The sequence below is a fragment of the Pseudopodoces humilis genome, chromosome 18, assembly GCF_049639895.1.
Source record: "Pseudopodoces humilis isolate 2021_Gansu_Grassland_sample_001 chromosome 18, ASM4963989v1, whole genome shotgun sequence".
Taxonomy (NCBI): Eukaryota; Metazoa; Chordata; class Aves; order Passeriformes; family Paridae; genus Pseudopodoces; species Pseudopodoces humilis.
In genome coordinates, this window is record NC_142217.1 from 14,692,622 (window position 1) to 14,719,560 (window position 26,939).

Genomic DNA, 26,939 nt, shown 5'->3' on the forward strand with positions numbered 1-26,939 from the left:
TGAGGATAACTCCATCCCCACCTCCCTGCAAGCTCTGCTTCCTTCCAGCTTCCAACTCGCCCTGGACTGCTCCAACAACCCAGTCCTGCCTAACAAAAAGCCTCTGGCAGCCTGGAGCTTGGCTGGGGCTTGCTGGGTGCTGGGGCTTTGTTTTCTCAGCTGCTGCCTCTGCCCTCACTGTGCCATTTATTGATATCAGAGTTTGCATTAGCAGGTGCAACTCTGGGATATTCAATTACCTATAAAGAGCTGTAGCAACGCAAGACGTTGCTGGAGGCATCGAGACCGTTGATTTCAGGGATTTTTTCCCCTTGGTTTCGTGTTTTTACCTTGCATTTAAAGGAGACTTGAGGATGGGTAAAGTCGCGTTGACTGAATAAAAAACATAAGTAAAAAGTGGAGTAAAGAGAGGGAGAAATAAAGAAATAAATAATCCTGTTTATTAAACGAAACAGCTGGGTAGGAAAAAAAAAATGATCTCCGGGAAGAAAGCAGCTCCCTGGGCTATTTTTAGCTCTTTTGTTTCTCCCCCCCCGCCCTTTCCACCCCCACCCTCCTTGCACAGTCTGAGGGTTTGGTGTGTGTCAATCCTGCTGTTCTCCCTCACCTCCTGAGTGCCAGGTGATGTGCTCTTTTCTTATTTGCTTCTTCTTTTTTTTTCTCCTTTTTTTTGCATCTTATTTATAGCGTGGGGGTGGGGGGAAGGGCAGGAGCATCAGGAGAGGCCGTGCAGGGGCTGGGGAAAGGAGGGGGCAGCAGGGGCTGAGCCTCTCCTGCAGCATCCAGGGCAGGATGTGGGCCCTCCCTCTGCTCCTCAGCAGCTCCAGGCCAGGGACCACGTCTGGTGTCTCCTCTCAGCTCCTGCACCAGTGGAGGAGCCCTGGATTTCCATCACATCTTTCTCCCTCTAGGCACCGTCATTCCTGAAGCCATCCTAGCAAAGCTCTCCACTGCCCACAGGCACTCAGCCCGGCGACTTTCCCCTTGCCCAGCCATCCCTCCCAATTCCCACATCTCCCATCACATCTCATGGATGCTGCTGCCCCAAGACCCCTCTCCTCTCATCTCCTCTGCCACCAGCTCCCCCCTCACCGAGCATCCTCGAGGGCTCCCATCTTTGTGCCATTGTGGAAGAAATACATAATTCTTTTATTATTCAATTAGGAATTTAACACACAATCAGCTGATCGCTTTAAGAGGATTTCCTATAAGGCGGGATTTGAATAACGGGGCTATGAGTAATATATTCCCTTAACTGGTTTACTCCTTTATCAGATTTTTTTTTCCCCCCTAAGCACTTTAATGCATTTACTTCCCCATTGTCAACACTTTTCTCCGAGCTCTTCCTCCCTCCCCGAGCTTATGCAAATCCCCCTTAAGGCGTTTAATGCTCCGTGTGTGTCAATAGTGCCCAAATCTTGGAGACAGCATTAGGCTTCATGCATGCCCCGGCTGATTAAGAGGGGTGGTGGGGCCAGCCTGGCTGCCCAAACCCCCTTCCAACCCCCACCGTGGGGCCAGCCAAGGGGCCTCGGTGCTGGGAGCTGCATTTTTCCAGAAAAAAAAGGCTGGAGCTGAAACCTTTTCTTTTGCAGGGCAGGCCGTGAATGGGGAGCGCCAGGCTGAGCTGTCCGCCGCTGCTTGCTGCCCTGTCACTCAGGTTTCGGGGTGTGTGGAGCTGCTCACTGGAGAGGGGATGGCTGTGGCTGGGGTGTGAGTGGAGAAGGAAGAGGAAGGTGCTAGAAGAACCCCTGGGCCAGTGTCAGAGCTGATTTGTGCACACCCAGTCCATGCTGTGTGGCAGCGGATGCTCAGGGTGCCTGCTGGAGCCCTCTGGGAATGGCTTGGGCATCACTGGCAGCAAAAGCTGGGGTTTTCCCACTTTTTGTGCCACTGAGGGCTGAGGTCAGTCCACCCTCACCAGCCTCTGGGCTTTGTTTTGGGGGGTTAACAGCCTTTACAGGCGAGGGGGTGCCGGGGGAGAAGCCTGGAGCCTGGCTCAGGGGGATGGATTTGCCCCGCTCACCTCCGTGCAATGTTCGCTCTGAAAGCTCCAGACAGTGCTGGGACACGGCACAGGGGAGCCTGGGGAGGAGGGCAGCAGCAATGCAAGGAATAGCAAAAAGGGTTGGCCTGTAATTCCCGGTTTTCCCACTGCCTGAAGGTTTTGTGGCTGCTGGTGAAGCCCTGGGTGAGCTGAGCACAACCCGGGGTGAACACCCCCTCCAAGGGTAACTGTCACATTTTCTCCTTCCAGAGAAAAATCTCCCTCAACCTGTGTCTGTGAATAGCCCGGAGAGTGGGAGCGAGCTGAACCGGCCCTTCCCGGCGTTGTTTCCTCTCCGCCCACCGCTGATTGTCTCCTTTTTTTATCCCGTCCTGCCACTCTGCCTGTGCGTGCAGCAATTATGCAAAGTTGCAATCAAGGAGCTGAATTAGGAGCTCGTCTTGGATTAATTAGTGATGGATTCAAATCTGTTCCAACAAAGAGGAGCGAGGGGGAATGCAAAGGCCATGGGTCTCCTCCCAGGGTTTCTCCAGCTCTCCCAGGTTGGTTTGAGGGCAGGAGGGATGCAGAGTAATGCCTTGCAGCAGAATTGGGGCATCCACGTGAAAGAATTTGGTTCTTGGCCTTGGGACAAGGCTTGGGTGCCCCAAAGCTGATGCTCAGCTCAGCCCCTGCATCTCCAAGGAGGTTTTAAACCCAGAGCTTTGGGCTTAGAGCATCTCCTCCCGCCCCAGCCTTGCTGCAAAGCTTGGGGAAAAACCATTTAATCCCTGCGGCCTCCAGTGCTGAGCCCCTGCCAGCACTGGGGATTTCTGTTCGCCTGCAATCGGATTGTGACAAACCCCTCCACTCACACTGAACAAATTCCCTGGCTGCTCCCCACTCCTTGCAGGCCCCAGTAATCCCCCAAGTGTGACTCTGGCCAAGAGGCAACATCCCTGATTAATCCCCGCCGTCTCCATGCAAAGCTGCTGCTGCCGAGGATGCTCCCGGTGCTGGCACGACACGCTCGGCCAGCGCTGGGAGCAGACCCTGGGGAAGGATGCAAAGGGTGCAATGCTATTTAAAGGAGCTTTTCCAAGAGGGGATTGCAGGCTTGAGAGCAGCCTCTTCTTCCTGTGAAGTGGAAAAGATGGGTTTGCAGAGCTCCCAGGAGCACTGAGAGAGGAGCTGTGGGAAAGGGGGTGCAGCTGGTTCATCCCTTTGCCTGCCCCCCTCAGTGCCCCCCACCCCAGCTGGTGCAGAGGGGACACCCACTGGGCACAGAATAACCAGGGCAGCCTGGCAAGGTGAGCACAGATTGCTTAAGGAGCTCCTTGAGCAAGGGATGGCTCGTGGCTGTGCCCACAGGGATGAGGACAGTAGGGACAGCCCCTTCCCATGGTCCCCAGGAGATGAAAGCCTTGGCTTGAGGTTTTTAGTGTGCAGACAGCTGAAAGGTCTCTCCTTCCTCTCCCCTCTGCAACAGCAATGATTAATAAAACCTGACTCGGCTGGAAGGGCAAGGAAAAAAACAACAATACAGGACATTTCTGGAGATTGTCCTAATCCAGCATCTCGGAGCCAAATGAATCAACAGCTTCTTATTCTGCCTGCAGGTTTAGTCAATGTTCATCCAGGCTCCTGGGAAGTGAGGTGAGGCTCTGCATAGCAAGAAGCCGTGGCGAGGTGGCCACAGGATGTTGGCTGGTTCATGGAGCCAAGCAAATCCCTCCTTGTAATCCTGCAAACACTGTTGGGATGCACCCACTCGTGCTGGGAGCCATGGGACAGCAGGGAGGGGCAGGAGAAAGAGAGAATGAAAAAATACCTCTAAAAATCTGCAGTGTGGATGAGGCTGTGGAGTGTGGGGTGTGGGGGAAAGACTCCAGGCTGGGGCTGTGTGTAAGGGATGTCCCTCAGGCCACAGGGACCAGGAGCACCATGCCTGGCTGGTTCTGGCTGTTAAAGTGGGTCAAGCAGAAACCCAAGGAGCTTCTGAGCTCACCAACCTTGAGTCAACTATGTGGGAGTTGAATTATTCAGGGCCAGCTTAAAAAATTGAAAAGCCCAGCAGAACTCCAGGAGAGTGCAGCCCATGGGACCCCCCTACCCTTGTCAGGCAGAGGAAGCTCAGCCTACCCATGCTCAGGGGGCACCTTGGGCATTTTGGGAGGTGGGGACAGTGCAGTTTGTGTCTAATGCCCTTGGGGATGGGGAAAGCAGAGAGAAAGCACCCAGAGAAGGTCACAGAGAAGTTCTTCCTGTGTTCCCTGTGGCATTCCAAGCTGTAGCAATTTCCTTGGGTATCCCAGCATGGCTCTGTCACACCCAGAGCAGGAGTAGTTGGAAGGGAACCCCCTTGTCCCCTTAAACGGGGATCTCTTGATGTGTGATTTTAGAGAGGGGTTTAAAATTTGACCTTTGCCACCCGGCTTGGGGAACACCACATCCAACCACATCCATCTGGGAGCTGAGATGTTCCCCTCAGCTTGGCTGTCTCTACAGGACCACCCCTGGTTCTATTCCCAGGGCGTTGGAATGGGGAGAACCGGCTCCTGGGGGGAATCCCTGTGGTGAGTAATGCTGCCTGGCGAGCGCCGGGAAAAGGCGGGTGCACATATGCTCCAGCTCATCCTGCTCTTTTCATGGAGCACTCTCACTGTCTGGGTGCCAACCAGTGGCAGACACGGCCAGGGAACCCCCACCACACTCCCCCCCCCTTTTTTTTTTACATTTCCAAGGTTCCTGGAAGAGGGTGATGGAGCCTGGTGTAGGGCAAGGGGATGTACCCCAAGCAGAGTGAGGTGCTTTGAGATTTTAAAATGACACTAATGAAATTAGAGATGAGCAAACAGCCCAAAAATCCCCCTTTGCACCAGAGGGCCGAGCTGTGCAGGTGCTCAGCCCAGAGGGGAGCAGGGAAGGCTGAGCCCCGGCTCCAGGCCGTGCTTGGCACGGCAGCCGGGTGCGCTTTGAGCCAAACTCCGGCTATTTCAGCCAAGGAGAAGAGATGGAAATTTCCACCTGGCCTGTTTTCTTCCCTGTGATGAATTTGCAGGAGCCCCCTTCCTCAGCCCCTCGCAGCAGAAGGGCGGCTGGGGCGGTACAGGCGTTGTGTCTCTGATTTCCTCTGGTGGCAGCAGCAGCAGCAGCAGCGCATCCCCGGCCCCACAATCTGATTTACACAACGCAGCATTTATTGACTGCGAGGAGATTGTAATTCACAGCCCGGCTTGGTGCAGCCACGGCCTGGGAGCAGGGATGGTTCCTCCCCTCCTTCCTGCTGCCTCCATCCTCACACACTCCGGCGGGGAGAGCCCAGCAAGGTCCAGTTTGCTGGGAGGGGGCACCTGCTGAGTTCCCCCCTCTGTGCCTTGCTGCTCCTGGAGAAAACCTGATAGCATCAGCTCCCCATGATGGAGCCTGCAGCCTGGGCCAGCTCACCCAGCCCAGGATGGGTGGGGACACCCACGAGGTCCCTGCCTGGGTCACCCACCTTTGGAACACATCTTCTCCCTGGATGGATACCCACCCTGCCCCATGTTGCTGGTTCCCTTCCTCCTCTGCTTCCATTCCCTAGTTTTGGAGGGGAGCAGAGACCCTCTTGGCTTTTTACTCAAAAAGCTGAGGGATTGCTGTTCTGCTAGCCAGAGCTGCAATCCATCCATCCATCCATCCATCCATCCATCCATCCATCCATCCATCCATCCATCCATCCATCCATCCATCCATCCATCCATCCATCCATCCATCCGTCTGTCCACCCATCCATCCTGATTCCATCAGCCCCCCTTAGACAAAACCCTTCACAGGGCAGCAATCACCCTCTCCCTGAAAAGCTCATGGCCTGAATGAAATTACCGGGGCTTTCTTCCTAATTAATCTCTCTTTGCAATTAGCTCCGGACCTCCGAAATCTCTCTGAGGCACCTCTAGCCGGTACCTCCAGCCGGTACTTATAGGCGGTGCCTATAGACAGAGGTATGGGCGTGCAACGGGAAAGCCTCTCCCGCGGCCCCGGGGCCGGTGGGGGGGCTCGGGGGAGGAGCGGGAGGCAGGACCGGGGGGGAGGCAGGACCGGGGGGGAGGCAGGACCGGGGGGAGGCAGGACCGGGGGGGAGGCAGGACCGGGGGGGAGGCAGGACCGGGGGGGAGGCAGACCCGGGGCCGCCCCCGCTCCGCGCCGCCGCCGCACTCGGTGCCGGCCCCCTCCCGGGGGGGCTCCGGTATGGCGGGGCCGGGGGCCGGGGCCCGCGGGGGCGGAGGGGGGCGGGCCCGCGCCGGTGCCGCAGAGCCGCCGCTGCGGAGCGAGGTAAGAACCGCCGCGACCTGTTGTGCTCGGCCGGGACCGCCGGGGAACGGGGGGAAAGGAGGGGAAACCGCAGCCCCGAGCCCCTGCTCGCCCTGGCCCCGCCGAGCATCTTCCCGGCCCCCCGAGCATCCTCCGGGCGCGGCCGGGGCCGCGCTCCCCCCGCTCCGCCCGGCCAGGAGCTTCTCCTTCAGACCGGGGACGTGGGTTACTGAATTTCCCCCGTTTTTGGCAACTTCGCCGCTGGCAAGATGTCGGGGGACCCTCCCGCCGGAGCAAAAACCGCTTTTGTGCCCTAAGAGGAGGGCTGCGGTGCTCGGGGGTCACGCAGAGCCGGGGGGCAGCGGGGCAAGGGCTCCTCTCGGGGGAGACCTCCCACCCCCACTCTGGGGTGGCAGGGTGTAAATCCATAGGGGCAGAAGGATGTAAATCCAGCGGGAGGAGAAAATCCAATTTACGGCAGCGCAGGGATGCTCGGGGGAGCGAGGCGGAGAGCGCCGGAGGCTGGTCCAGAGCCGCGGCTGTGCAGCGCATCCCGCATCCCGCTCTGCTCCCGGCCCCGGGAAGTTTGGGCCACACACAGTACGTACGAGGCTTTTCCAGCTGGGTTTCCTGCTATGGAAAAACCCTGCAACAGGCTTCCCGGCACCCCGGGAGATGCTTCCCACCGGGTTTTATTGCCTGGGGCGGCAGCAGGCACGGGAGGGTGTGGGTGAAGGGGATTGCAGACAGCTCCTCTGGGAGCAGCAGGATGGAGCGGTGTCCCCAAAACAACGTGCCCTGCTGGGTTATTCTGCTGGCGGCGCTCTGGGATGGGGGGTTTTGGGGTGGACCCCAGGTTTTGGGGTGCGGGAGGGGGACCCCATGCCAGCCCCCCAGCAGTGCTGTGACAGCACAGCCTCGGAGCCGGGGCAGAGCTGCCCTGTGCACCAGCCCCTGCAGCAAGAGAAGCGTTTTAGGGTTCAAGAATTCACTCACAGGGTCTGTGGGCACCACGTTTGGCCCCCACCTCAGGGCCCTCCAGCATCCAACACATCCTGGCAGCTGGAAAACCTCTCTGCTCCTTCAAACGCCATGTCTGGCAGGGAGACCAAAGAAATCACTGTCATTGATTTTTCCTCCCTTGCCTGATTCAACCTACTGCCTCGGAGGAGATTTTTTTCACCACCACCACCACCACCCCTGGATGCCAGGGAGATCTGCAGGAGGTGGGCTGGGGACAGGCAAGGAATTCAGAGCAGCCCCCTGGGGTGAACCACAGGGATGAACCGTGTTTTGGGTGGCTCTGGTGGGGTTATTGGAGGGTGTCAGGTACTGGGAGAGCTCATTTTGGGATGCATTCCATGCGGTCCCTCTCAGGTGTGATGCTGGGGTCTCTGGCAGCTCTCAGAGCAGGTCTGTGCTGGCTCTGATCTCCCAGAGAAGCAGATCTGAAAAAAGCAGGGTCAAATCCCATCCCCTCTCTAAAAGCTGCAGGAGTGTGGAGGCTCTGCCCCAGCCCCAGGCACCAGAGATGCTGAAAAGGGCAAAAAGCAGAGCAAGTGTGCTGCCCGCAGGGAGCGAGGGCTTCCCGAGGCAGCCGGGATCTTCCCCGCAGCCGCCTTCCCTGAGTGCTTTTCATCCATTAATTTCTCTAATTGCTTTTGGAAATCACAGTGGCGTTTGTCTTCGGCAGCATCCCAGTGAGCTGCTGAGGCAGGCTGTGCCTCGGGGGTGGTTCCTGTGGGTCCCCCACGAGAGCTGCTCACCACCCCAAAGCCAAACTTCTGCTCAGAAGGTCGGTGGATCCCGTTTGCCTCGGTGGAAAAAACACCAGAAGGGCTGTGATAGAGCGAGGTGAAGGCTCAGGTGCCATTGTCCCTTGCAGACCCCTGGCATCACCCGGGGGGGGACACAGGAGCTCCTGTGTGGGCACCCCGGGGGTGTCACTGCTCTCCCTCCTCTCAGGGTGGCCACGATGGGCTCGGTGGGAGCCGAGCGCTTCAAGGAGCTGAGCCCGGCGGCGACGCCGGAGGGGAACGTGGTGATGAGCTTCAGCTTCGACAGCTACCAGCTGGAGGAGGATGAGCTGCAGAGGGGCAGCCAGGCCAAGGGGGTCCTCACCTTCATGGAGCCAGGTGAGGGCAGGCACGGCCCAACCTGACCACAGCCAGGAGCCAGGTTCTCTGCTGGTTTCCCACCCACTTAGGATGGGTTAATCCCTTCCTGGGATGGGTTTAATAGCCACGAAATGCCCCAATATTGCCCACTACCCTTTTTCATCCCTTTTTTGTACCCATGTACATCCCGTGACAGTGGGCTCTGCAGGCTGGCAAGGAGTTGAGGATTGGTACCCTGGCTCTGCCAGGCTCATCCCCAGCCTGCAGCTTCATCTTTCATCATGCAGGACGCAGGGACACTCCTGGGATTCACTCCAGCCCTGCTCCACATCCTGAGGCAGCCCTGCCCACCTCCACATCCACCTTGACCCTGCCTGCACCTTGACTTGTGCTGTTACCTGCACTGCCTGGCTCTCAGCTTGTTTAGCTGCAATTAAAACTCACCAGACCCCCAAAACCCAGATGTTTTCCTGCCTCCTGGGTCTCCACTGAAATGTCTTTATTTAGGGAAGGAACTTCTCAGAGCTGGGGCTGTTCATTTGTACATCTACAGGGAGCTGAGCTGTTTCATTGCCTCAAGGCTGGGGTCTGACGTGGGTCCCAGGGGTGCAGCAGTGCCACCGTCACATCTTTTCCTCTTTTTTTCCTCTTTTGGGGCAGTTTCTGAGGACCCTGAGCCCCAGGATCGATACCATGGGATTTATTTTGCCATGCTGCTGGCTGGGGTGGGATTTCTCCTGCCCTACAACAGCTTTATCACCGATGTGGATTACCTGCACCATAAATACCCAGGTAGGTCTGCAGCAGCTCCAGCACTTCTCTAACACCCCAAACCTGGAGAGAGCTCAATCCCACTTCCAAGAGAGCTGAACTCCCGTTCCCCCATCACCTGCCTCTCTTCAGGGACCTCCATCGTCTTTGACATGAGCCTCACATACATCCTGGTGGCCTTGGTGGCCGTCATCCTCAACAACGCCCTGGTGGAGCTGCTGAGCTTGCACACCCGGATCTCCGTGGGTGAGTGGGGTCCCTGCACCCCCAGGCAGTGCTGTCCCTGTGCTGTGCCCCTGCCACCACCTCTGTCTCCCCCCAACAGGCTACCTCTTCGCCCTGGGGCCCCTGCTTTTTGTCAGCATCTGCGACGTGTGGCTGGAGCTGTTCAGCCGCAGACAAGCCTACGCCATCAACCTGGTGGCTGTCGGGGTGGTGGCCTTTGGCTGCACAGGTATGTGGCAGAGCAGCTGGGCTGAGACACGGCAGGTAGGGGTGGGAAACAGCCCCATCCCCTCCACCTCTGTCCAGGCATTGTGGGACTGCCCAGGGGCACCAGCACCAAACCATGTGTTGGTCACCGACACCACTGATCTGGGCCACCGTGGTGGCATCCCAAACCCCCACAGCTGGTGGCCACTCCGGGTGGGAACAGACGTAGTGGAGCATCCAGGGAGGGAAGAAAGGCCCTCCTGCTTTTGGAGCAAGGAGGCTGCTGGAAGGAGCAGCTCCCACTTGGCACAGCACATGGGTTCCCTGCGGGGTTTCTTTCCCCATCCTGGAGTTTCAGCTGCAGCAATAATCCCTCCTTCTCCTCTCTGTGCATCTCTCCTGAAGTGCAGCAATCCAGCTTCTATGGCTACACGGGGCTGCTGCCCAAGCGCTACACACAGGGAGTGATGACTGGTGAGAGTAAGTACCCACAGCCACTGACCACATCCACATCCCACCACATGGACTTGCACCTTCTCCTGGGGCCCCAGTGAGTCACACCTGTGTCCCCACTGGCCCCAGCACAGCCCAGCTGGGTTGTCAGCAGATCAGGGCCACCCCAGGGTGCTCCCCAGCAAACCAGGATGTTTACTGGTTCCTAAGTCCCTGCACTGCCACGCCAGGCTGGGGGTGGGGACATCTGCCAGGACTTTTATTGCCCAAAAATCACTGCTGGTGGTTCCTCTACACCAGGAAGCATCACATCCACGTAGTGGGGGATGATGAGGACCCCTGAGCTGGGATTCAGTGGGGCCCAGCGCTGACAGCTCTCCCACACCACCAGGCACCGCCGGGGTCATCATCTCGCTCAGCCGCATCTTCACCAAGCTGCTGCTGTCAGACGAGAAGGAGAACACCGTCATCTTCTTCTTTATCTCCATCGGCATGGAGCTGACATGCTTCATCCTGCACCTGCTGGTGAAGCGCACCCGCTTCGTGCGCTACTACACGGACTGTTCCCGCAAGGGCCTCCCTGAGAGCCGCGGGGCCGGTGACCCCGGCACCGGCTACCGCGTCCACCACGATGTCACCTCGGAGGATGTCCGATTTGTAAGCCAAGGGTGGGTTTCCCTGCCGGCCCCTTGGGTTCTTTGCCATTGCACCTGAGCACTGTTGTCCCCTCTCCCTTCATCCAGGAAAACCGGGAGCAGGGACAGCCGAGCTCCCCCCAGGGCAGCCCCGGCCCCGAAGCTGAGCTGGCTGGGAGTGGCACCTACATGCGCTTCGACGTCCCTCGGCCCAAGATCAAGAGGAGCTGGCCCAGCTTCCGAGGTGAGTGGTGTGCTTGGGGGAATGCCATGCCCATGGGGTGGGATCAGTGACCCAGAGTTATGGGGCAGTATCATCCCCAAGGCAGGAGAGGGACTTTTGAAAAGGCCATGGAACAGCAGGACAAAGGGAAATGGCTTCAAACTGACATGAGGACAAGATTAGATGGGATATTATCAAGAAATTCTTCCCTGTGAGGGTGGGGAGGCTCTGGCACAGGTTGCCCAGAGAATCTGTGGCTGCCCCTGGATCCCTGGAAGTGTCCAAGGCCAGGCTGGAAGGGGCTTGGAGCAGCCTGGGATAGTGGAAGGTGTCCCTGCCCATGGCAGGGGTTTAGGAACTGGATGATCTTTAACAGTCCCTTCCATCCCAAATCATTCTCTGATTCCATGATCCCTTTCCTAATGATGTGCCCAAAACCACGGGGAAAACTCGTCTTTGGAAGGTGCCCTTGGGGGTCAGGCAAAGCTCTCAGGCTCTGCAAGGGACCAGGCTGCAGCTCTGGCTGAGCTGTGCTGCCTGTCCCTGCCAGACATGCTGCTCTACCGCTACGTCGTGTCCCGCCTCATCTGGGCCTACATGCTGTCCATCGCCATGACCTACTTCATCACCCTGTGCCTCTTTCCCGGGCTGGAGTCAGAGATCCACAACTGCACGCTGGGAGAATGGCTCCCCATCCTCATCATGGCCATCTTCAACCTCTCTGACTTCGTCGGCAAGGTAGGAGAGAGGCCAGAGCCAGCACAGTGGGCATTTGTCCTCCTTTGGTGTCCTCTTCCTGAGCCACTTGGCTCCACCAAGGGTCATCTCCAGCCATGGGTGTGTAACCAGTGTGCAGCTGGTGCTCACCAGCACAGCCAAGGTTGGGTTCCCACAGCAGGTGGTCTTTCCACCATCTCCTCTCCTTGTTGGCCCATTTTGGGCACTGCAGGGCCCTCCCCAACCTCCTCATCCCCCCAGCAGTCTCTGCCCCTTGCTGCAGATCCTGGCTGCCCTGCCCTATGACTGGAGAGGGACCCACCTCCTCGTCTACTCCTGCCTCCGTGTGGTCTTCATCCCCCTCTTCATCATGTGCGTCTACCCCAACGGGCAGCCCACCTTCGGCCACCCCGCCTGGCCCTGCATCTTCTCCCTCCTCATGGGCATCACCAACGGCTACTTCGGCAGCGTCCCCATGATCCTGGCCGCAGGCAAAGTCAGCCCGGAGCAGCGGGAGCTGGCAGGTAGGACCGAGCCCTCCCGGGAATCCCAGGTGGTGTGGCCAGAGCCCCCTGACAGCCCGTGTCCCTTCCCACAGGGAACACCATGACCGTGTCCTACATGACGGGCTTGACGCTGGGCTCAGCCGTGGCGTATTTTGCCTACAGCCTCACCAGTACCTCCCACAGCACCTGTTTCTACACCGAAACCTCCAACGGCTCCTTCACCTCGGGGTACTGAGCCCTGGGGCGGGGCAATGGGGACAGGATGGGACCTGCTTCCCACCACGGTCCCCAGCGCCCCACATCCCTCCTCAAGGAGGGAGCCTGGAGCCAGAAAGCCACCCCAGCGTGGACAAGGACTGGTATCCTGTCAGCACGGGGCTGTGGCGTTCCAAAACAGCCTGTGCTGCCCAGCCAGGCACTGTGCAGGGCCACTGCTTGGGGTGACATTCCTCCCACCCCAGGGGACATTTCTGGTTGCTTCTGGGGGTCTCCCCATCAGCAATGCGCAGCTCTCCAGCAAAGGCTGGGGATCTGTTTGAGCCAAGCCATTGACAGGAGGACGAAAATACTGCCAAATCCCAAAGGGAATAGGACCAGCACTGGGGAGGAGAGTGATGGGAGGGCTGGTGAGGAAGAAGAGGAGCAAGAGAGGAAGGAAACACTCCTTCAGTCCCCAGTGGCTCTGGGAAGGTGGGTGTCGACTTCCATTGATGGTGCTGCAGGTTTTCACCAGGAATGGCTCGAAATCACAGTCCCTCCCTAAATATGCGAATCACTTCTGATGGTTGGGGGAAAAAAGATTATTTTTTTTTATTGTATCTTGTTTTACCCCCTCAACTGCAACAGAGGCAGGGTCTTGCCTCCCCCCACCCCACACTGTGAATCTGTCCCATTGTAAGGGGTAGAGGGGGATCCCAAGGCTACAACACTGCCAGTGCCACCTGCAGGCCACTGCTGAGCTTCAAGATTTATTGCACAGGATGTAAGTGAAGCTGATTAAATAATTAAAATGCCTTTGCAACGATGGCTGGACTTTGCTGTGCCCCTGGTGGCACTTGACTGCTGGTGATGGGCTGAGCTGGCCAATACACACAGGGTGGTGCCTGCTGCCTGTCCTGCTGGGTCTTGGGGTGCCCCTTGTGCTGCTCCCCATCTTCAGGGCCCACTGGGGTGGTTGAACACGTCACCAGGTTACACCAAACCCCTGCCAGCCTGCAAACTGCCGTGGGCAGCACACAGGAGAGGGAACAGGCCAAGAGGAACAGAAAACATCAGGAGAAGGTGCCAACGCCACGTTTTGGGACCAGCTGCACCTCACTGTGCCAATTGGCGGGTGCCAGCTCGCAGGGAAACAAGCCCAAGGAGCCAGTGAGTGCCAGGCCTGGCCCTGACCCGGCCCCCGCAGCACGGGAGGGTCTGGCCGTGCCAAGCTCCTGCCTGTATGAAGTGCAGCTCACACCAAAAAGAGCAAATCCAGCACTTCACCCTCAGCATCCTGAGCATGGTGGCAGGGGGAGGACTCACACCTCCAGCCCACAGGCCCTGTCCAGCACACACCTCTACTCCAGTGTCCAGTCCTGTCCATCGGTGCCACCACGTCACACAGACGGGTTCTCCCCAAAAAGCCACCAGGCACCTGGGTTGTGTCTTTCTCCAGGGCAGGGGCTGAGCCAAAAAGCCATCATTGCCACCAAGGGGAGAACAACCCTGTGGTCAGGACAAGTGAGACAAAGAAAGATGCTTCGTTGGGTTGCTTTTTTTCAATTAGATTTTTTTTTTTTTTTTATGAAAAAAGATCACACTGAGTTCTCCAACAAACAGAATGCCAAAAAAATTGTTTTAAACAAAACATAAACAAAACAAAACAAAAAGACAAAAACCTGGCTCTCCTTTCCTCTCGATTGTCTGAAATATCCTTGTGTTCCATAGAAGGCAGTGGGTTTTAAGTGCTTTCTATTTAACATTAGCATAAAATCTCTCTCGCGCGCTCTCTCTCTCGCTCTTTAAAATATGCTCACACAATTTGCTTCTAGAAGTACAGTACACTTTGAGCGTGGGGGGTGTGCCTGTTCCCAGATCATTTACAATCACAATCCAACAGGAAATAAAAAATAATATTCTAAACGTCAGACTGTGTTCATTTCTGCCGTTGTGGGTTTTTTCTTTTTTTGTTTTTTATAATTTCATAATTTTTTTCACAGTTTTAAAAAGTTTATATTTATATATATATATTTATATTTATATTTATAATTAAAAAGTTGAATCCATTTAAAGACTTATAATACAGGAGGGCTAAAGAGTCTTTTGGTACATTAAAACTGTACAGGCTAGAACCGTCACTGTCCGCCGTGCCGAGGCGCCGGTGGCCCGGGGTGGAGATGGTACGAGCTCAGCACCATGGTATTTGTTTAAAGGATGAGGGGGAACTCTGCAGGGCTGTCCCTCATCCCTGAGCCTCCAGTCTCTGGTACGCAGCCAGGGTGAAAGTTTCCAATCTGTCCTTGGCTTGAGCGTCTCCCCACCGGAGCCTGGGCCGAGCCGGGCCGCGCTCCGCGTCCCGGCGATCCGTAGTGCGAGTTGGGAGTTGCAAAGATCAGTGCGTCTCTTGGAGTTTTGTTTTAAGTGCAAGGATGGTGCGTCGTTCTCCTCAGGTTCCTCTCCGGTGCTTCCTCTCGCCAGGTTTAACCCCAGAGCAGCAGTGGCGGTGCCCAAGGGGAGCTCAGCTCCTCTGTGGAGGGAGGAAGCTGAACGGTGCAGTCCCTGAGCCCGAGGTGGCAGCGGGGCTCTGGCTGTAGGAACGCCACAGGCAGGCACAGCCAGGTTCACACACTGTCCCCGTTCCCTTCAAATGATGGGCAAAGCTTCCCAGCAGTTCCACTGTCTCAGCAGCTCTTGTCTCAGTGCAGGCAAGGCACGGCGGGTAAAGCTGGGTGGGGGATGCCAGAATCCAGTGGCCTCTGATCTTCTCTTCCAAGCACCAAGCAGCAGCTTTTCCCAGCCATTTCCTGCCCCTTCACTGCACGCTCCAAGACGAGGTCTCACTTTGCCATGTGTCACCCCCTTGCTCCCTCCAGCACTTTGCAGGGCAGAAGGGGTGCAGAGTTGCAGAGGGTTCACACTGTTTGTTCAAGGCAGCAGGAAAGCAGTGTTCCAGACTGGATGTTGGCTCCTCTTCCACCTGGCTCTTCCCAGCCCAGAGGATTCTCTCCTGCCATCTCCGTGCTGGGGCCAGCCCTGCCCTGTCCTGCTCCACACGCTGCTGGAGAGGCCTCCAGGGAAAGGGAACGGCAAAAAGGCGCTGAGAGGATCGAGACGAGGCGCTGAGAGAGACTCATCTCCTTTCTCTTTCACCCTGTCCTTCCTATAAAGGGTCATGCGAAACTAAACCGGAAAGGGAATATAAGGACGGAGAGGAGCGCACGCAGAAGGCAAGAGGGTCCTTCCACACGCGGGCGGCTTCCGAGTTACTGATGGGGAAAATGACACAAAAGGGATCCCTCCTGCTGAGGGGTCCCGCTGGTGAAATGATCACGAGACCCATGTGCTTTCCTGGACCAAAAGGAGGAAGGGAGAAGTTGGTCAAGTGTCACCTTACTTAAAGTCACTTCCAGAAGAGCCTCAGGGTTCAAGCACCACCACCACCCCCAATGGCATCTTCCTCAAGTCCTGTAACTGCTTCCCCAACCCCATTCTTCAGCCTTCTCCTTCCTCCTCGTGTCTCTCACGCTCTCCTGTCTGTAGTGTGACACAGAAATGAGCATTGAAAGAAACAATCATGTCGTCTGAACAGGCACGTCCTCAGGTTTGTCCCATCCCTTCCCAGGGGGTGGCATGTGTCCCCTGGGCGTCAGCAGATGACAGGGACCCCGTCAGTGTTGAAGATCATGCCCGTGGTGGGTTCATAGGTCCCTGCAAGGTAGTAGAGGTCCTCACTGTCTTGGTATTTCTTCGTCTTTAGCATCTGCTCATATTGATCCAGACCAACAACAAGACATTTGTGTGAGATGGTCTGGACATCATTTTCATCCACGTGGGAGGACTGGTAGAGGGCTCTCTGCACAACAGGAACAGAAGGAAGGAGGTGGGAAAAAAGGAGCCATTAGATCACACAGCATTTACAGCATCATCTTCAATAAGTAGGAAAAACACTCATCATAATGGGATAGGATTCTGCTCACACTCAAGAACATCTCACGCATTCCAGCCCAGGGAAGGGGCACTGGGAATGTGCACAGGCCCATGGACAGCTTGGACAATCCCTCCAGCCCACTGAACCTCAACCTTTGTTTTCACTTGGATCCCACCGATGGGAATGCTGCAGCTGCCAAGCACACATACAGGGAAATAGAGAGGCCAGGAGTTTGTCATCTTCATTTCAAGGATGCAAACGCAAAGATGGGTTCTGGATACCAGCCCCCTGTTCCTCCCCACACCCAGCACCTGCAGCTACTCCCACCCTCCCAGAAATATTCATCCCAAGTCCTGGGCACAGCAGACTTGGCAGCCAAGGCAAAAAAAGCAAGAGCCAGAGAAGTTTGGGGGGCATTTCTCAGCAGTATTTATGTGTTACAGGGTACCCAGCATCCCCTCCCAGCCTTCCCCTGGTCTCACCAACCTCCATAAAGTCCTTCCTCTGGTTGGATGCCTGCAAAGCTGTGGACAGACTCCTGCCCGATTTCTGATCCCAGCGCTGTGCCCAAGAAGAAAAGAGGAAACAGAAATGAAAACCTGGTGAATTCTATGTTTTTCCATGCCATCACCTCCTGCCCACCACATGTCCTTTTGGAATTTCAATCCCTGCCCACCGCTACTAGGAATAAATCCTGCTGCAAACCAGCTGCGCACGTGCAAAATTCAGTGTTTCTGAGCACCACGCCCATCCTTCTTACACTTTAAAGGCTTGATCTGACTCTTGACACTCTTTTTGGACCAACACTAAAGTCTTTATTTCCTAATACAAAGAAACCCACCCCTCCCTTCTTCATGGGGCCAACACAGGGCTTGCCCACACCATAGGCAGCCCCCACAAGATGAAAGAATGGGGCCACCCCCTTCAGGGTAACAGTAATAGACTGGGCCTTGGGTGTTTTCCTCACTGTTAGAAACAAAAGGGAGAAAGGTTTGCAGCCCTCTCAGCAAAGGAGACCAGCCTACCTTGCCTTCATTGAGTTTCTTCCCAGGGTTGGTCTCTTCTGGGTGATAAAACCATTTGACTCGGACCACCATGTTGTTCCCCCAGGATTCCCACATGCTCTGGATCCGGCCAATGTAGGGCAGGTTGGGGCGGCCAGCGGAGAGGAAAACGGCGCAGTCTCCGATGCGGATGATCTCCTTGCCCCGCACGATGGCCTTGTAGAACAGCTTCCTGGCCTTCCCTTTCATTCCTCGTCTCTGCCAAGAGAGGATCATGCAGGTGGTCAGCCAGGGATCACCCATATTTTCCCTACACACCACTGTTTGCCCTGTCCCGCATGCATCTCTTTGCTGTTGGCAGAGCCTCAGCATTCCAACAGGAACTGGGGCAGAGATACACCAAGCAGAATGGCTTCCCCAACACAGTCAAAGCCAACCCCAACCTCCCTGCAAACTGGACACTTGGCACACCACGCCAGCATTCCCACCACCCCAGGAAAAGGGAAGAGGCACCAGAAGGGTGCTCCAGTGCTGAGTGCCAAGCACTTTGGAGCAGCATTTACCTGTGTGGGTTTCCCAAACCACTTCCACAGCTGCCGTGCCGGGAGGAAAGCAGCGATCTTGGGCCTGTTCTCCACGGAGGGCAGGCGCTGGCGCTTGGCCAGCTCCTTGGTGGTGGGCAGGTGGATGCCCTCGCGCTTCTTGGGCCGGCTCTTGTTGCCGCTCTGCGGCGCTGCCGGCTGCTGCGCCGGCTGCTGCGCCGGCGGCTTCTGGCTCTGCGGGTGGGAGGACGCCCGGGATTTCCCTGCCTGCTTGGTTTGCTTGGGTGGGAGGGTTTGCTGCACCGAGGAACTTGGCTGGGCCTCAGCTACCTCGTCGTCAGAGCTACAGGAGGAATCTTCATCGGTAGTGGAGGAGGAAGAAGAGCTGGAGCTCGATGAAGAAGAGGTTGATGAGGTGGAGGAAGAGGATGAAGATGAAGATGAAGAGGAGCTGCTGCTAGAAGAGGAAGAAGAGGAGGAGTTGGAGGAAGAGAGAGGGGTGGATGCTCTTGAGCTGGCTGAGCTGCTGTCCTGGGCTTCCCCTTGGTTCTTCTCAGCCTCCTCTTCTCCCTCTGACTCTGAGCTGCTGTCACTGCTGTTGCTCTCAGACTCCTCCACAGCTTCTGGAGCTGCAGCCTTTTCTTCCTGGTCCTTCGAAGCAGCAAGGCTCTCTGCTGAGGCATCAAACTTTCCTCCAAAGCTGGCAGGGGAAGGGTCTCCCTCAGCCACCTTGGCTCGGGAAGATTTCTGCTTACCCTCCACACTCACTGCAGCAGAATAGCCCAGCCCCAAGAGACTCTTCCCATCTCTGCGACTGGCCAGGTTTGAGTCCTCCAGCATCCTCATCGCCTCCTTCATCTTCTTTGTCTTTGGAGACATCACACCCTCATGGTCCAGCTTGATCAGGATTTCGTTGTCATGCTTCCTCTGAGCCTTGACCATGGTGCCAAACTCTTGTGTCTCTTCCGTGGGCCGCCCTTTCTTGGCCTTGGCTTTGGACACCGAAGCATCGCTGGAGCCAAAGGCCGCCAGCGTTCCTGGGAGATCGCTGTAGGGCTCTGTGCCAAGGATGCTTCCAAACACAGCAGGCTGGTAAGAGGGTTGTGGGGGGCTGTGCAGCTTCGTGGAGATCTTCATTTTGCTGGCTTTTGACCGCTTTTCCTCTGTGGGAGCAGGAGAGCCTCCAGTTGGCAGCGGTTGTGATTTTCGTGACCCCTTCATGCTTGGCTTGCTCAAGCAGGCAGGCTTCTCTGGGACTGAGGAGGTAACAGGTGAAGACTCCACCTGATCCTTCTCTTCAGGCAAGGCAGCCTCTTCTGCAGAGGGGAAGCATCACAAAGACATGATGTTATCCCTCCAGATGGGCTTTATTAGCTCAGACACAACCAGACACCAGTGCTGACCGGTCTCTGGCCAAGCATGGCTTGTTCCAGCCTGCTCAGGTACCCCCAAAGGAACACAGGGGGTGTCCTCACTGCTCACTGAACAGCCTGGCCTGGTGCCAGTACTTGTGAGACGTGATGGACAATGCCCAGGGGTGCTGCTTCAACTTCAGTAGAACCAAACTACAAATCTCCGGCACCTTTGGCCCTATTGATGGCTGCAGAGATGCTCAGCTGAAAAAGGGCCTCTGCTCCACATCCCTGACTGACAGAAGGAGGCTGTCACAGCACAGGCCAGCTTCCAAGCCAGCCTGCTTTAAACTGTAGCCACAGCAGAGCGCGATGCATGGGGGCTTTGCACTCAGGCAATGCATCCATCCTCACCCAAATCCTGCTCCAAGCAACAGCCCTAACTTGGGGAGAACAGTGGGGAACAGTGCAAGGATTCCCTCAGCTCCAGGCCTGGCAGTGTGGCAACTTACCAGCTTTGGCCTTGACACTCGGCTTCCTCCCTCGCCCTTTGCCCTTTGACACGGGCTCCTCTGACCCCAGTGCAGCTCCCTCCTTTCCTTCTCCAGTGTCTTTGCTGGATTTACGGCTACGGCGCTTGGTGCTGGGCACCAAAAGTGCAGGGGAAGGCTCAGCACCTGGAACAGGTCAAAGAGATGTTCAGATGCAGTCAAATAACACATAAAACAGATATGTGATATAGTGAAAGTATCCCAACCAAATCTGCAATGGGGACTGGGACTTTTCCCTTATGGGTGATATCCCACCCCAGCCCTGTGTTCTATAATTGATGGTGTAATCTTTGTGACTGAAGGTCTGTGAACTTGTCCCAAAATGTGGCCCAGAACTCCATATATGTCAGAGTGGGAAGTGTCTTGCAAAAAACCTGAACAGCAAGACTCACACTGGATCTTGTAGTCAGGTGGGAGAAGGCGAATGTGAGACAGTGGGATGCGTCCCGTGTCCCCGTCATCGAACTCTACTGTGATGAGATCACCATCTTCCTCCAGATCCAGGGTTCCTGTGGGATGGGGGAGCAGAAGATGGGATTAGGAACAAACATCAGAGTACAAACCCCTTGTAAGGGAAATGGAGACATGGGGAAAGACAGGGGTGCCGCACCAGCTGCAAAGCATCCCACTTCACCTTTCCTAGGCTGTGCAGGGAGGGTGCAGAAGGCTCACTTTGCAATGGAAAGTCCCTGATAATACTAAACCAGTCCACTCAGTGTGAAATTCCCTACCAGCAGCACTGCTCCAAAACATAACAGCCATTCCAGTTTGACTTCCCACCTCTCTCCACTATTTCTCTCTATTCTTGCAGAAATTCACTTTTCTCCCTTCACTGAAACATCTTTTTTTTAACCTGTGTTTTGTAACTATTCTCAGCTATCATAAACTTCTTCTTTTCACTTTCTCCAAGAGAAATAAGATGTGTTCTCACCCTCTCTACTTGCATCAGCATTATTGGTTTATAAATTATAAGTAATTACTCCCTGTTATACATGTGGTATGACCAAGAGCCCAAAAACAAGACCAGTCATGGCAGAATTGTCCAGAGCAATTCACCAACTTTTAATGGGACCAGACTGGAGCATTTGGTGTCAGAGCAAAGCTGTGGCAGTCCAGGTGATTTAGAAACCTCCACAGCCTCAGAAATAATTGATGCCTGGAGTAAATTCTGACTTTCTGAATTGTATTAAATGTCCTTGATATATTTAAGCTCCTGAATTGCTCGAACCTCTTCCTGAACCTGCAGGATGTTCCTAAATCTGCATCATTAATAAGAGGGGCATGACCTGGAGGAGAGAACAGGCCAAGCTGTTACCTCCAGGACACTCACAGCTTCCCCAGACAAGCCTGACATCCCTGAGGACACACAGGGCAGAGACATCCCAGGTTCACAGCACAGAGCAGCCAGGGCAGCCTTACCTCGGACAACTGTCCCTGGGTAGAGGCAGCGGTACTGCTGGCTCCAGTAGGCTGCAATCCTCGTGCCCTCGGGCAGGAACCGCACTGAAGGGGGTTTCACATCGATGATCTGCTCAGGGCAAGAGGAAGGCAATTACTGACCACCCTGGCACCAGCACAGACCATCCCACAACACCTAGCATGGAGCAAAGCAGCTCTGGAGAAGGCAAGGGACAGTTTCCCTGCTGGGGAATGGCCTCCTGTGTGTTCACAGGGCTGCATGAAGGACCACCCCTGCTGGAACAGGACCAGGGCTTCCCTGCAGCTGGAGGAGAGAGAGCTTCCAGCTAGCCTCCCCCACCCCAGAACAGGGCATGGGCACCGAGGACAGGCAGCCTTTGGCCGCACATACCGCTTCCTGCAGGAGCTGCTCCAGGCAGTAAATGTGGGGACGGTTTCCCCTCTCGCCCTCCACCACCACCCGGTATCTGAAACACAAAGGCTCGGTCACACACAGCACTGGGGAGACACCACCCCAACCAGCTCCTCCCTCTGAAGATGTGAGAGCACTTAATGAGACATAATTGGATTTCCCTCAGTGCTGATAAACCAGAGTGAACTCTCCTTCCCTCCCTGCCAGACATTGCCAGTCTTTGGGCAGCCAGCTCTACACAAACTGATCCATGCAGCAGCTATGTCCCCATTTTCTGGCAGATCCCAGCTGGATATGGAAGCCCCTCAACTCACATGTCTGGTGAATGCACTGTCTTGACATGCCCAGCATAGAGCAGCTTGTCATCCATGGGGATGAGGACACGCAGGCCATCCTTCAGCTCATCCTTGTCAATGATGCAGGAGCGGGGAGCTGTGAGGTGTTGCAGCAAGATGTGGATTATAGAGAGCACCACACATGGGAAAGGGACAGTGAGGGGAGAAGAAAACTTCGTATTCCCAGCATCACTGTCCCTTCTCTTGGTAATAATAGCATGCCAGTAAATGAAAATAGGGTAACTCAGAGACTGGGCCTCAACTACACGTCACAGTGAGCCATGCTGGTCAGGCTTAGTTTTCATTGAATTGACTGAAGAAATGGTATCTCCATCCCAAAGACTCATGGCTTTGGAAGAGGAATGTGTGAAAGCAGCACAGCTGTCCTCTGAGCAGCTCTGGGAAACTTGCCCAGCTTCTCTACCTGTAAAATCCTGCCCTTACCTGGTGTGGGTGGCCTCTCAACCAGCATGCTCAGTGGGATGTTCTCATCCTCTGAGAAGCTGCTGTCCTGGTTGGGTTCAAAATCCTCCTCTGCTGCCATGCTCTCCATGAGCTTGCTGACAGCTCCTCCTTTCCCTCGGTTCTGCAGGACAGCAAGCAGCACATCAGCTGGATCACCACAGGAAACAGTCTGATACCATCTCACCTTCAGCCACCAAAAAATAACCTGACGATAACCTGAGGAAACCTGTCTCCATCGTCAGGAATGTTCACCTCACTAACAGTTAAGTGGGTGTACCCAAACCTTTTGCTGCCTTTATCCCCAAGCATCACCAGCAGCTGACCAAAAGCTGTTCCCCACATCCTCACTCCTGGAGATTGGGAGAGATGCTGTGGAGCTGTAGTTTTGCTCTGCATTCACCACAGCATTCCTGAGCCTCTGCCTTCACTGAACATGCACCAGGCACTGTTCCTATTTCTTCTCCAATCTCCATGATCTGTTCCTTGCAGACGCAAGCCATAAGCATCACACAGAAATCATGTGAGAAGACAGCAATGTGTATTATGAGAGATGACAGGCTACAGCAGCAGAGCAGGAACCAGCTGTGACCCAGTGCTGAGCAAGGCTACTCCATCACCATCTCCTTGGTCCTTGCTGTCCATGCAAGCTCTCCCTCCACCCCGTGGCAGCATTACAGAAAGTCCTGCCTGCTCACTGATTTGGGGGATGAAGGCAAATGAACACCAGATGGTAGCAGCAGGTACTTTCTGAGTCTTGCTTGGATTTTTGGGTTCTCAAACCAGCCCTCTGCCTGTAACACACCCAGTAAAACCTGCACCTCTGTTTTCCCTCCCTCACACTGCAACAGTCCAGGATACAGCAGGGCTCTGCCAGCCACCCTCCAGTCCAGCCACACTAGAACCAGCCCCTCACCTCTTTTTTCACCTCCTTGGCTTTCACCTTAGCTTTGCTCTTCTTGATGGAGCCCAGGGCACTTGCCAGGCTGACCCGAACATCAGAGGGGGAGCTGGGGATGCCAGGGGGAGACATGGAAGAGGAGGAGGAGCAGCAGGGTGTTTCTTTACCCTTCTTCCGCTGCTAAAAATAGAAACAAAACACTTCCATCAGTAAAGAGAAGCCTGGTAAAGATCTGGGTCCAAGGAAAGGGAAAAGGTGGAGCAAGGCAGGGTATGCACAGTTAGGATTGTGTTCAGCCAGCAAGCACTGCCCACATCACATCCTGTATCTCCCAGCTCTGCTTTCTGGCTTCACTCATTTCGGGAAGAGCTTTTCATTACCCTGGAGAGCAACTCTTGCCCATCAAATCATCCTCCAAAGAGCTCCAAGAAGATCCCAGTTGGCCTCATGTCACAACTAACTTGTCTAACTCTCCCTATCAGTGTTCTTCCATAACACTGCCATGAACTGAACTGGAGCCAGAGGGAGTCAAGCATTCAGCTTAGATGAAAAGCCAGTAACCCCAACACCACTGTCACCCCCAGCCAGGGACAGACCTCAGAAGTCACCATATAAAAGGTGAACAGCCTTAAAGGCCAGTCTGAGGGCCACAGGTCAGAAGGAGGACAAGCTCATGCAGAGAGTAGGAGAGATTTCACAGGATCTGTTTTAATGCAGGATCATTGACTCTAGCCAGACAAACAGAATGGATCTGGGACATGGAGGATGACAGAAGGAACCAGCCCTATGCAAACAGGACAGGTTTTTACTCCCTGAAAGTCAGATCCAAATCAGACAGAGCCTCCAGGTGTACATGGGGCTGACAGTGCTGACAAGGGGCAGCCAAACAACTGCTGAGACAGGACTCAACCCTCTTCTGCCTCAGTGGAGTTAATTGCCCTCCCCTCTCCCTCAGCTCCCAGGAGTCCCAACACCAATCTGGCCAGCACATTCCTCACCTTGCTTAGCTCCTTTCTCTCCTTCCCCTTGCTGCCTTCCTTTTTGGGGCTCATGGGGGCCCCCTTGCCACAGCGGCCAGGTTTGGAGACAGGGGTGGAGCTGGCAGGCGCCGTGGCTGTCAGCATGGCCGAGGACGTGGTGGCGTCGTGGAGGAAGATCCGCTCGCTGCGGCGCCGGTTCCACAGGTCATCATCGCTGGCCTCCAGCCCAAACTCAAAGCTCAAGTCCTTAGGGGATTTAAATTTCTTCAGCTTGCGGCCTTTCTCAGAGCCCAGCTTGGCCTTGTCAGCGCTCCCAGATCCGGAGTCAAGGCTGCTGGGGGCCTGGCTTGGCGGGATGCTGCTGGACTCCAGCGGTCCCTTCTTCCCACGCAGCAGCCCTGAAGGAGACTTCTTCCTGATCTTGATCTCGCTCTCCGAGTCGGTGTACTCGAACTCTGTCCCTAGGTGCAAAGGATTTAACCATCAGTCAAGGCCCTGGCTGAGCCAAGAGGGGACACATCCTGCTGGAAACTTCTAGGCTCTATGGGAGATGCTGTGCCTGTTCAATAGAGCTCTTGCTTGTTCCCCTTTCCAATCTCCACATCCCTCAGACCTCCATTTCTGAGCCATAAAACACTGTGGAAATTCCCTGGAAATAAGCCTACCCTGCTCCAGACCAGAGCCCAATCATTCAGGCAGTGTGGTTCAGTGTGTTCCTTGCCTCCATTTTCTCCCTTCTCCCACAAGCAAAACCCTGCAGGGAAGCTCTGAAAAGATACTTTAATGTGCCCCTCCTCAAAAAGGAGCTGCTCAGCTGAAAGCAAGCATAAACCCCATAAGCTGATCCCTCCTTCCCTCCTGGTTGGGAGCCCTCTCCAGTTTCACCTTTGTTTCATGAGAACAATGTCTTTTAACAAATGGAATAAACCTGTATTTCAAGCTTATTTTTTCCCAGTGGCCAACAGACACCACAGATCTTTTTATTGGCTCAAGTAGTTGCCTTAAAGTCAAGAGGGGTAAATGATCTTTTGTCTGTGGCAAATGGAATTCCCCTCACACTGTCCTCTGCTCAGCACTGTGAGCACAGCAGTACCCAGAGGCCTGAAATACTGCAGTAATGCCAAGATGTTGCCCACCTTCACTGTGTGCCCCTGAACCTGATAAAGGAAAGCAAGATCGTGTTTCCACGGGCAGAAGAGAAACTGAGGCAGCACTTACACACCCAGCAATGCAGGCAGGAGGCAGGGAAACAACACTCATGTGGGAAAATAAAAATGTACATTGCACAAGCAAGGAGAGCATCTTCTCTTGAATACACTCACTTTCCTGTGTAAATTCAGTCTGCAGGAAGCTGCTCTCATCTTCTACCCAACCCTCTTCCCCTGAGACAGCCCCAGCATGAAGAGAAAAAGAGCCAGCAAGTCAAAAACAAAGCTGGCAAGGCTCAAAATGAAAAACCCATTGGAAATTAAAACACTTCTTCTCCTCTCTCAGTACTGCATGAGGTAATTTCTAGATGCTTCCAGTTTCAAGGAGGGCAGGTTACAAGACAATAAATTCTTAGCAGAGGCTGTTGGAACAAGTTGGCAAAAACCTAATATAGCATGGAAACAGTGCTAAAACAAGCCAGGCTCCCGAGGAGGACATCATTTTCCATTCTGAAGCATGCTATAAATTCCATTATCACTTAATAAATATTAATAGAGAATTTATAAATGGAACCCATATAGATCTGTCTGACCAGGAACAATGTCACCAATAGGCACTTGTGCAGCAGGGCATGGGGAGGGGAAGAAATGAAACTCCCAACACATAGGAACTGAGACAGAGGCAGGGCAGAAACCCAGATTCTGGCACTGCAAATACATGAGCAGAGGAAGGAATGCTTGTTTCAAGTCTCACTGCTGGTTTCTATAAGGAAGCTAATGGGATGGGCTGATGGAAAGAGCTTTTCTTCTGCTTGGGTGTCTGTGCTTCCCTTGGGTATCCAAGATCAGCTGCATTTACCATATGCTTCCTTCCCTAAAATTTAACAGCACTTCACTGCCTTTTGCACTCTGTCCAAGGGGATGCAGCATCCCACTGCTTGCCCTTGCAGCATGTCTTGTTGAGAATTTGCCAAGTAGGAAAAGAGGAAACTTTGACAAAGCCACAGCTGTCCCTAGGGAAGCCACAGCTGCAGCTGCTAACCTGCCATATCCGTGACTGGCTTTTGTTTCCCTATCAGGCCCCTTTCTCCACTTTCAGCATCAGGACCAAGCAGCTAAAGCAAAGAAAGGGCAGTTCAGTGTCAGGGTACACAACCTGCCCTCTTGCAGCACAGATGGAACCTCCCAAACCCTCCACCTTGCCCCCAAAGCACCACTCCACACCACAGAACTCACCCATCAGGCTCTGCCTCTCCTCCTTCTTCTTTGCCTTCTGCTTGGCCTCCAGCTGGATGATGGAAAGCGGAGGGGGAACGATGGGGCTGGGCATGGCGCTGGCAGCAAACCTGGCCAGAAGGCCCAAGCCACTCTCATCCAGGGCAGGTGACGACAGCCTGTCTGTGCCATCCGTGCCATAGTCCTCTGCTTCCTCCTCTTCCTCCTCGTCATCATCCTCCTCCTCCTCCTCCGAGCTGGAATCTGGCACGCAGAAAACAGGGAGCCCATTACAAATCTCACGGAGTTGTGCGCCAGCCACATTCCCAACCCGAACCGCAACTCTCCTGCTGCT

At 55.0% G+C, this 26,939-nt stretch overlaps 2 protein-coding genes across 6 annotated transcripts in view; one reads left to right on the forward strand and one right to left on the reverse strand.

The window, feature by feature from the left end:
• Positions 1-6,777: 6,777 nt before the first annotated feature.
• Positions 6,778-13,776, forward strand: SLC29A4 (solute carrier family 29 member 4). Of its 2 annotated transcripts, none has more exons than XM_014252516.2 (11): positions 6,778-6,880; positions 8,246-8,415; positions 9,058-9,189; positions 9,301-9,414; positions 9,494-9,622; positions 10,006-10,080; positions 10,445-10,710; positions 10,797-10,932; positions 11,462-11,649; positions 11,912-12,152; positions 12,227-13,776. In XM_014252516.2, exons 2-11 carry the CDS (start codon positions 8,256-8,258, stop codon positions 12,367-12,369), a joined length of 1,584 nt encoding a protein of 527 aa, XP_014107991.2. In that variant the 5' UTR covers positions 6,778-6,880; positions 8,246-8,255; the 3' UTR covers positions 12,370-13,776. The 2 variants fall into 2 exon arrangements, with proteins under 2 accessions (XP_014107991.2, XP_087920510.1); XM_088064384.1 differs by lacking the exon at positions 6,778-6,880 and adding an exon at positions 8,006-8,134.
• Positions 13,777-13,879: 103 nt separating this feature from the next.
• Positions 13,880-26,939, reverse strand: part of TNRC18 (trinucleotide repeat containing 18) — a 54,751-nt gene continuing 41,691 nt past the window's right edge. For all 4 annotated transcript variants that reach the window (XM_088064381.1, XM_088064382.1, XM_088064383.1 and 1 more), the window contains 13 exons: positions 26,606-26,848; positions 24,240-24,682; positions 23,257-23,421; positions 22,323-22,464; positions 21,858-21,975; positions 21,523-21,598; positions 21,132-21,240; positions 20,105-20,221; positions 19,674-19,838; positions 17,831-19,125; positions 17,289-17,525; positions 16,750-16,824; positions 13,880-16,188 (listed from right to left, as the gene is read on the reverse strand). In XM_088064381.1, coding sequence (XP_087920507.1) covers positions 15,982-16,188; positions 16,750-16,824; positions 17,289-17,525; positions 17,831-19,125; positions 19,674-19,838; positions 20,105-20,221; positions 21,132-21,240; positions 21,523-21,598; positions 21,858-21,975; positions 22,323-22,464; positions 23,257-23,421; positions 24,240-24,682; positions 26,606-26,848 — 3,392 coding nt within the window. In that variant the 3' untranslated portion in view covers positions 13,880-15,981. The remainder of the gene's footprint in view (positions 16,189-16,749; positions 16,825-17,288; positions 17,526-17,830; positions 19,126-19,673; positions 19,839-20,104; positions 20,222-21,131; positions 21,241-21,522; positions 21,599-21,857; positions 21,976-22,322; positions 22,465-23,256; positions 23,422-24,239; positions 24,683-26,605; positions 26,849-26,939) is intronic.

What these genes read in the sequence shown, in the direction of transcription:
- SLC29A4 (XM_014252516.2), top strand. Translation starts at nt 8,256, where the DNA reads ATGGGCTCGGTGGGAGCCGAGCGCTTCAAGGAGCTGAGCCCGGCGGCG. An exon ending in CCTCACCTTCATGGAGCCAG is followed by an intron (nt 8,416 to 9,057) that starts GTGAGGGCAGGC and finishes CTTTTGGGGCAG; the next exon opens with TTTCTGAGGACCCTGAGCCC. An exon ending in GAGCTGGCCCAGCTTCCGAG is followed by an intron (nt 10,933 to 11,461) that starts GTGAGTGGTGTG and finishes TGTCCCTGCCAG; the next exon opens with ACATGCTGCTCTACCGCTAC.